Genomic DNA, 10,139 nt, shown 5'->3' with positions numbered 1-10,139 from the left:
TTAATACCAATACTTATCTGCCACTATTCCGTGGAATAGAAATCTCGAAAAATTCTTACAAATGCATTAATATTTTCATTAGCCCATATTTACGATTAATCCAAAGAAAGCATTATCCAAGTGTAAATGGAATTCCTTAATGTTGATATGATCCAAAAATGATGTTCCAAAATAAATTATAGTTGGCATCAGGAGGTAGATGTGAACATGAGTAGTAATTAGCATTTTTTTTTTATATAATTAAAAACGAAAAGCAACTCTATTATTTGGATACACATATGTAACGCGAAAAAGCTTGAGGCTCCATTACTTTGCCTGCCTAATGCGGCTATTATTTATACAAATGGCACAATACATGAATGCTGCTGAGACAGAAGTTTTTTGTTTTAAGAAATACATATTTATATATGTAGATTTTTGGGGTGGTTGTGTTTTTTTTTTTTTTTTTTTGGTGATTGTGGTGTATGCTGAGAAGACGATATTTTTAAGGAATAATATTAATGGCACATTAATCACTGTTATTGAAATAGTCTGATGCATTTCCACGACATATAGGACACGTGCGATTTGACTGTAAAAAACGATAAAAATTTATTAAAATCTCATAATTATTTGAAAAATACAAAAATATTATATTTGCCTCATAACCCGATCATCTTAATCAAAAAAGAAGTCAACCTCGGAATAAGATGAATATTTGTACAAATCTTTATTTCGATAGTACAAATGTTGTCACAAATAGATATTCAAATAATCAACATTCAAAGTCAAAAGGCGCAAAAATTTAGTCCTTTTTAGATCTTACATAATTTTTGGTCTAGTAACGTAGCTTTAACTCATGAAATAATCTAAAATATAGCTTCTAGTTTTCTCAGAATCCAAGAGATCAAAGTTTCTTGTCTTCTTGGGCTCACCACATTTTGGTTCGTAATTTTTAGGTCCGCTATATTTTTTAAATCAATATCCAATATTCTTAAGTATAAAATAAATAAAACAAACAAAACACTTACTCGTAGCCATTTGTCCACACATTTGGCATGAAATTCATGCGAACAAGGTAATACTCGTAACAATTGTCTTGCTTCAAAATCACACATACATACAACGCATGACGTTTGATCACCTTCATGAGTATCACTGTTGAATTTGTAACTTGGAAGTTGTTCAATTTCCATTTTAGCTAATCCACGTGGTTTTGCTTCACCTAATCGTTCAGCTAAATTCAATAATGCTTCATAATTTTCAGTTTCATTTGTATCTGACCCACTGAGATCTGCTTGACTATATGGTGATAGTGGTGGATTTGAGAACATTGCCCTAAAATTTAACGACAAAGAAAATTACAAAATTTTTAATTTAAAATCTATTTTCTACAAAAGTAAATTTAGTAAGTTATGGAAGTTTTACAAAAAATCGAAATTTAAATTTTCTAATGTTAGAAAAACAGAACGATATGTGCATACTCGTATGCAAAAGCTTTCGAAACTAGGTTAGCGCCGAAAGTAGTCTCTGACAGTTATTTCTAAACTTTGGGAGTCTATTGTCAAAGAAGCGCATAATAATGTTTCTTCTACTAAAATTTTTATAGCCGCACACTTTCAGGAGAATCTGGAAATTTTCATTTTCTCGGCAAATATAAAGTTGAGGAATATGAAAAATTGAAAAATTTGTTAGGCTCGACGTTGACACACACAGCCTATTACTGAACGGATTTTCTTGTTGGGATATGTTCAAGGATTTCCTCGCCATCTTGGAAAACATGTTATATCAAATATATTTTTAACATATTCCAACAAGAAAATCCGTTCAGTAAAAAAATTGCATTATGAACCTACTTTTTTTGCTCAGGTTATTGGGGTACATTGATTACCCTCTAAATTCAATTTTTTAAAATTAAGGCAATATCTTCTAATGACTGATCTAAAATTGTACAATTAAAAAAAAAAATTAAATTAACTTACAAAAATTGCAAAACGAAGCCTGGATAAGTAGCTGGAGCTGCTAATGGTAATGCACCCGGATGCCATCGTGTGCGTGGCGTATGATTTCTACGCGATGTAGTACTTAAACGACGTGGACGCATGTGCATTATATCTAATTGTGGTGGTCCACGACTTGTATCTGGTAAAAACAGTGTTGGGGGGGATGATACTTGTGCTGTTAAGTGTGTCGAAGAATGTAAGGGAGGTACGTGTAAGGATGCGGCACTAGCATGATGTAATGCGGCCGCATGAGGATGATGTGTGTGTCGTTCAAGTAATTGTTCTACGTCCAAACCTTCAGGTCGTTGTAGAACATCTTGCCGTACTTGAGGTGGTAAATGTTGATGTGTATGCGAGTAATGTTGTGGAATGGACAATGACGAATGTGGTGGAAACTGAAGACAATTACCAAATTGAGGAGTTGGAGGTGGCGGTATTAATTGGCAACCTTGAGGAGTAAATTGAGGGTACATATTACATGAATGTATATGCGAGGTAACTGGAGGTGCGGGTGTTGGAGCGGAACATAACGAGGTATAAGTCCATATTGTTGGAGGTTCATGATGATTCAAAGTCACGGGGACTTGATTGATATCCAACAACATTGACGATTGATGATGGTGGCCATTTTCTGGTGAGATTTGTTGATTCACTGGACCAAAATTATTACGGTGATGGGAATATTCTTGATGCGGTGGTGGAGCCCACACAGGCGTTCGTTCCCGAAATCGTGGACGTCTCATAACTATTGGTGGAGTATTTTGTATGACTGTATTCGCTGTAGCCACCGGTGGGTGATGTTGTCGTGGAGATCTTCTTTGTACGTTATGCTCCCATGAATTCACTTGAGTACTTTGCTCAACCATTTGATGGTGTCCAGATCTTGATAGACGACGACGTTTTCTGGACGGACTTTCACTTTTGATACCTTCATCACAGTTGGATGTACGATAGAAAGGAGGGGAATGATTTATTTGTACAGGGCTAACAAGTAATTCTGTAAGTTTGAAATAAAAAAAATTGCTATAAATACACGGTCCAAAAAATCTTTATGTTTAAAAATTAGGGTATGGGTAAAAACCTTGTGAATCTAAGATAATTAACGCACTCAAAAAATATTAAAGTTTATACAAGTTCCCAAGATTTTACTAGTTGATACAATGGCTACTTAGTTGATACATACCTCGTCCATTACGCCTTGGTGAATACTCTAACGGCATGTTATTCCCTTGCTGTTGTACAGGACTTAAATTATGCGAATGTGTATTACCATTTTCACAGATATTAATACGTAACGGAGGTGATATATGTCGTCGATCACCGCCTAAATGACGATTATCTGAAACTAATGGTAAATGACGCCGATCAGACATTGATGGTATCGATGGACCCATCAATGGATTTCGACGTTCATTTGGTGAATCCATTTGATTGTTACCATTATGCCTTCTTGATACAGTATTATCACCATTATAAATAATGTGTCTAGATCGTGAATTTGGCGACAACTGTTGTTTTGGATAACCTTGACCCAAAAATCCCGAATCTTTTGGAGAATTACTATTGTTTATTGGACATTCACTGAAATAGTAATATGTTAATAAAGACTATTCAATTTTTTGGAACGGTGTAGATATTTAACTTCTCTAACAAACAAAAATAATGCCTGAGAATAGTTTTGAAATCGAAAAGAAAGACAGCCGAAATAGATAAAAATGCCACCGAAATACTTATCCACATTTTTCTTATTTAATTGGAAATGAACCTGATTTTTATATTTTTTGGATCAAAACTTTCTTATGTACTGAATGAAGTTTACTAAAAATTACTAAGAAAAAAAATTTTTTTAACTGTAAATTCAGAGTGACGACAACGTATCGCTTCGAGAAATGGTAAAATAACATGCAACATGATGAATGGTTTAAATGTAAAACATAATTTTACATGGAAACAAGTCGAAAAATGTGAATTTAGCGTTATTCCGATTGGTTCCCAGCCTTAACGGATATAAAGACGTCACAACCAATCACAAGTCGTTTTTTATTCAAAAATACAACACTTTTTTTTTGATAATTAATAAAAAGCTGAACTATTTTCTGGCTTAAACTAAACTATTTTCTGGCAGTATTGATTCTATTAATGCAGCAAAATAATCCACACCGTTAATAGAAAAATATTATTTACTCAAAACATTGTTCGTAATCATTGTATTCCTTAGGATATCGATTTGGCCAACGTTGATGTCCATGTGATAAATTTTGACGATTTGAATGATTTCCACTATTATGTCGACTAAATGAGGATGAATTTCGCCTTGAAGCCCCATGATTATTTTGATTCATTCTACAATAATGAAAATTTAACTTTACAAAAATTGTTGTGTATGAAATCATCTTTAAAACGAGGAAAGCAAAAGAGAAGTATTATGAGCGGTGTCGCAATTCAAATTTTTGAGGCATCGAAACTCCAATCGAGAAATATCTATGAATGCTTCGGGGAACCATACCGCCTCGTATTTAATAAAACAGGTTGATTCGGGTACCGGATCATTCATGTTTAAACCGCCACTCTCATTTGACATGGATTTTGGGTATACCGACTTATTTGCGTTTATGCGAATGTAGATTATATAATTGTCATCGGCTGAAGCTAACTGGAATATAGTTGAGATTGATAATGGATCTTTTGATGGAACATTGTGGTATCATCTTCACAATTTGTGAATCACAATGTTCCCACTTTTACGGCTTGTATAGAGGATGATAAAAGCTCGATGCATGTTATTTGTAGAAGCCTACAAAAAGTCAGCAATAGAGTATTTGGGTCAGTAACTTTGGATCATTTGATCCTGGGAACAATTCCAGTAGAGAAATTATGACCTCGGCTATCCTATAGCTTCATTTGCCTTAATTTACACCTTTCGTCTGAAGACGCTCCGCCTTCAGGTGACGAGTTGTTCTCAAGAATAGTACAGAACACATATAGATCTAGGTACTAAAGACCCTTTTGCTTGGAGCACAAGTTTTGGTAGTAAATTCCATAAGAACACTCAGTAAATTTTCTCTTTCAATGTTAAAGTAGCCCATAAAATTCTTCTTTGGAGGAAATCCTGATAGATAAACTAAGAATTTTGTTAATGTAGTTCATTTGCTTATAATGGTTAATAGAAAATAATGTCAGGACACATCCCTATGCCTGTCAGTTGTCTCGCCTTGACGGGTTGCTTTCAATTACTGCACTCTCTATTGTTTATTATCTTTTTAGATCACGAAAACCCATCGAACGAAATTCTAACTGTAAAATTTGATAAAACTACGAAATTTTAACTGTCTGTTTTGGCAACATTAAAAACAGTGTACATTGAAACGAATAGTAATCGTGGTCAATTCTTACACTTTTGTGAACGTTTCGCATCGTCAAATTAAAATTAGTTACTCAATTCGTGGCTTTCACAATCTACACTCACTTTCATCGATAATAAAAAGTTTTTTTCCAAGTTTTATTAAATTTAATATTTCGAAAAATATTAATATTATCACTTTATGGTTCAATTTCCACAAGTTTTATGGTTCATTGATGTTCAAATTTTTGAAGACAACGAATGTAATAACGAGACACATATAATTTTTTACATCAATAATCTGTTCCCCAAGCATAATAATATTACCTCTTAATCCGAATTAACGTATATACGACCAGGTTTTTTTTTTATATAATTAACTCTTAAAAATTGCTTAATTTTTATTTATATAACACAATGCATGCAATAAATGTTGTCTGTTTCCAAATACACAACAATAGATGGCTTTTTATAGATGTTATTCTTTGAATAAATAAGATAATTTATTTTTTTTTTGTGATAATTATTCAATTTCAATGCCATATGGGTGTACAAATTAAAACAGAGAATTCAGCTTAAAAAATTATTGAGCAATAATTATTATTAGCTAATAATACTTATTACAAATTGTTTCACTACTATTGATCCATAATAGCCTACAGTGGGTGTACTTAACAATTCGTACTTACTTAAATCAGAGTGAATTTATCAATAATATTGATGACACATGAACGTATTTATTAGTAATATTTACAATTTTTTTTTTTAGAATTATACACAATTCAAACACACAAAACAGAATGAAGACAAAGAGTCTTTAATTTTTTTTTAGCTATTTATGTTAATCAAAAAACTGTATGTACTGACATCACAACAGCAGTCAATAATCACCTTTAACTGCTATGCTTATAATGCGAATGGGCTGTGTGTACTCACTACATACAAAATAATTCTTATAATTAATATGATATGAAGTTAGCCGTGTACACCCAACAACCTTCACACATTTTAATACCCAAAAAGTATCAGTGTAGTGGGAAGTTTAACATGTATATTAAAGGTTCTGTATGAAGAATTTAGTCCAGTTAGTTTGTGTGGCATTTTACACTCTTTTTGCATTAATCCATTAGTACTTACATAAAAATATATTTTCCTAGCATTAGACCTAACGAAACTTCCTTCCTTCAGAACTAATGAAAGGTGCTATTTTAAGCAAATGGAGCAACATGGTTCTATCGAGATGAGAAGCAGCGCCTAAAGCTTTAAAACTTCTTTACTCCAGACATTACATCCAGGATCGATGGAACCAAAGTTTCGGACACAAACATATTCCCTGTAGCCTTCTTCAAGTGAAAATAATATGCATGAAAGTTTTCTCATCCTCTTTATAAGCCCAACAGGTGCAATCATTTGTATTGGTGGATTTACGATTAGATGCATTAGGCAACTGTCTAGGGACCCCCGGGAAAGGTCAAAAGAGAAAAAGACAAATTTGTACGAGAAGGACGCCGTAACGGGATGTGCCCCAAGTTGATTTACGAAGACTAAAAAAACAAATTTTTATGAGGAGAGCTGCATACAAGAGGGCGTCAAGTTGTTTTTATGAGAAAGACCAATCACGGTGTCATCTGATTTTAAATCATCTATAAGGACCCCGACATGGGTTAATCCAGCACTGATCATTCCTCAAATTATGAGGATGGTATTTTAACTGACAAGGTCTTGTCAAAAGACCCACTACCCTTCCGAACTTTATTCTGATCAACCGAACACAGACAAATGATAAAACATGCGCTTATGTAAACAAGTCACATGTTATGCACAGATTCCCAGTATTCAAGAAGATGGGATTGCCGTAACCACACTTTAATTTATCGATTAACTTCACATCAACTTGATTTCCTTGATAAATTAATAGCAAAACAGAATGACAGGTACAATGGCCTCTATGATACCCTTGGTACGGCACCCCAATACACACAAATTTTATGTACAAATAGGGAATAATTGTTTTATATTTTTGAGATTCAACAAGGACTCAAAATGTCTCGAAATTTTAAATAGAGAACGGGGAATTGAAAATTATTATTTAAAGTGGAATTTTATTTGTTATAATGTTTATATATATTTTATTTAGCAGATGGCAAATTTATTTTAAAAAGCTAAGAACAGCCATAGAAAATTGAATATTTTCATGAAATTTTATTTATTATGAATAAATTTAGAATTTTAAACCTTGGAAACCCAATGAAATGAAATTAATCAGAAAAATTGATGTAAAATTACGTGATTCTTTCTTTATCCCCCTTTTGTTTGTATACTCCGTAAGGTTATATATTCTATGTTGTATACTGAAAAAAGAAAAATAACAAAACAATACAAAAACGGACACACCAACTATTAAATAAAAAATATACCTAAATAGAAAATTATATAGTGATTAAATTAAACAGTTGGTATTATTCTAGCTAATTCGATCGCTTTCTCTTGCCTTCAATGCTGTCTGTCTCATATAAATCACAAATGTTTTCATCTCATGAACAAGAACAACATACAACAAAAACAACTTACCAGCCAACCAAGGATATTGGGCCCATTCTGGGTGAGATATGACGCATCAGCGCACCACGTATGCGTAGTATACACATTTAATATAAGTGGTTGTTGTTTGTGAACTGTGTTATGTGTATTGTGAGAGCGTAAGGTAAATGGAAGACGATTGAATTTTTGTGATCGGTAAAAGTTTATTTTTTTACTGTATAAATTTATGTTTTTTGAAAATCGTAAAATATCGAAGAATACGTATTTAAAAAAAAGAGAAGTTTTATATATGAATAAAAAAATAAATAATATTTAATGTGTAATTTTTATTGTCGGTAAGTTGAGCAACGATTCTAATATCAAGTCGAGTCCATTGTTTATAATTGAAAGCTATATTCCACCATCTTGTATCAGATCACCTTTTACGTCGTATGCTATATTTAGTTAGTACAACCGACAGCTGTTGTGATAAACAATTCTTTGTGTTTGTTCTGTGATAGACATTTTGGAAAAACACAACAAAAACCAAATTTTGGCTTTTGTTTGAAGTTTTGAGTGCACTACTTATCATCATTTCAAATGACGAACTCAGCTAAAAAGATGATCGGAAAGAATATTGAAAGGCGAAATGTACAATCAAAATCGGAGAGAAAGTCACGTAGCCCAAAAGTACAAAGTGCAACATATTTTAACACACTTGCAACACCCGTACGGGGTAAACAATTACAATTTAGTGAGCTTAGACTGAGTCCAAATACATCACCGCGAACGTCACCAGGTCTATTATCGGGACATTTTGCTGGTGGTAAATGGAGTGAACCACCATCACCAACTGAATTACCAACACCACCAACGCAATGGACACAATTAATGTTTGCACCAAAGTGTAGTCGTAGTGCATCGAAACAGAACGATGTTACAAAACATCTTAAAATGTTGCTCAATGTGCAGGCTTGACCTAACAACACTAGCAGTGGCACTCAACAATACATAAACATTCAAAACAATTATAAAACAGACTTTTATTATTATTTTTACAACAAAAATATTGACTATTACAGAATTTCTACATATTATATACTTTAAGCTTAGAGTGAGATGAATTTTGGGTGTACGAGTGAGCACGACAATGGTGACCTAAAGACTGTATTTTATGTTTTAGTTTTTAAATTATTCATCCATCTTTAAATCCAAAAAAAAATATATATTTCATATCCAAACAAATATATATTTTTTTAATATACAAATCTAACTGACCCGTAAACCTCAAAAAATAACTTAAATATTCATTAAAAAAAGTTATTTTTTAAATGTTAGATTCGTATATAATCGAATTATTCGATAATAATTTTTCTTATTTAAATTTTTAAAAAATAATACCATTTTTTTTTTTGAAAATTTAAAAGAAAATCTATTATTGTTTGGACAAAAAAATTTTTTGGCTGAAGAAAAATAAAGTCAATATATATATAAATAAATAACGCGCAAGCTAGTGCTTAAATAAAATTAATTTTTAAAATGAAAAAATATTCTTAACTCGAATATTTTTTGACTGATTTCAAAATGTTTAATGTAAGTAGATATTTGTAAACATTGTCCTGCTCAGCCATATACTAAACAACCTATCAAAAACAACTGTTTACAACAAAATAAAATTACAATCGGGCAAAGCCATGATTACTCTTAGTTATTTTTAGCATATAAGTTTTAGATATAATAAGTAACGTATATAAAAATAAATGTGATTTTACTTCTAAAGAAAACATTTTCAAAATTCAATTGTACAAGAATCAAAATTTAAGAATTCGTTTAGTTTCCCGAGAATAAAAAAACAACAACAAATTCACACACCTTTAAAATAAAGAAAAAACACCACACCGAAAAAAATAATACAGCTTTGGTTTTTTACATTTAAATGTACTATTGAATTAGAATTATATACAGGGTGCTTCAGTAAAAAAAATTAGATACTCAAGAATTTAAAATTGTTATATGTAGTTAATTCACAAGTTTAAGCATAATCATTTGCACTTTTTTTTTTTTAAGTAATATTTGCTGTGCAATATTACCACAAAATTTAATTTTTTTTTTGTTCAAAATTGGGATTAAATCAAAATTTATTTTAAAATGGAAAAAAAGTATAAAAAAAATGAAAAAAAAAATATATATATATATATAAAAAAAATTACAAAAAAATAAATAAATAGGTGTTTTTATTTGAGAGAAAGCTTGGAAAAATTTTACTTGAGACGAAAAGAATGAAAAATTGGAAATGA

General features: G+C 31.6%; 2 protein-coding genes across 2 annotated transcripts; one reads left to right on the top strand and one right to left on the bottom strand.

Annotated features, from left to right (window-relative positions):
• Positions 1-414: 414 nt before the first annotated feature.
• On the bottom strand, positions 415-6,226 carry LOC123298200 (RING finger protein 44). Its single transcript, XM_044880143.1, has 6 exons — positions 6,012-6,226; positions 4,167-4,325; positions 3,166-3,563; positions 1,962-2,979; positions 1,011-1,317; positions 415-571 (listed from the first exon to the last, which is right to left on the bottom strand). The coding sequence occupies exons 2-6, from the start codon at positions 4,322-4,324 to the stop codon at positions 509-511; spliced, it is 1,944 nt and encodes a 647-aa protein (XP_044736078.1). The 5' UTR covers position 4,325; positions 6,012-6,226; the 3' UTR covers positions 415-508.
• A 2,237-nt stretch (positions 6,227-8,463) lies between these two features.
• On the top strand, positions 8,464-8,820 carry LOC123298670 (proline-rich nuclear receptor coactivator 2-like). The gene has a single exon (XM_044880763.1). It carries the CDS (start codon positions 8,464-8,466, stop codon positions 8,818-8,820), a length of 357 nt encoding a protein of 118 aa, XP_044736698.1.
• The last annotated feature ends 1,319 nt before the right edge of the window (positions 8,821-10,139 follow it).

This window comes from Chrysoperla carnea, chromosome 4, assembly GCF_905475395.1.
Source record: "Chrysoperla carnea chromosome 4, inChrCarn1.1, whole genome shotgun sequence".
NCBI classification, from domain to species: Eukaryota; Metazoa; Arthropoda; class Insecta; order Neuroptera; family Chrysopidae; genus Chrysoperla; species Chrysoperla carnea.
Note: the sequence above shows the minus strand (reverse complement) of the source record. Positions and strands in the feature narration are given on the sequence as shown.

What these genes read in the sequence shown, in the direction of transcription:
- LOC123298200 (XM_044880143.1), bottom strand. Translation starts at nt 4,324, where the DNA reads ATGAATCAAAATAATCATGGGGCTTCAAGGCGAAATTCATCCTCATTT. An exon ending in GATTACGAACAATGTTTTGA is followed by an intron (nt 3,564 to 4,166) that starts GTAAATAATATT and finishes TTACTATTTCAG; the next exon opens with TGAATGTCCAATAAACAATA. An exon ending in GGCTTCGTTTTGCAATTTTT is followed by an intron (nt 1,318 to 1,961) that starts GTAAGTTAATTT and finishes GTTAAATTTTAG; the next exon opens with GGCAATGTTCTCAAATCCAC.
- LOC123298670 (XM_044880763.1), top strand. Translation starts at nt 8,464, where the DNA reads ATGATCGGAAAGAATATTGAAAGGCGAAATGTACAATCAAAATCGGAG.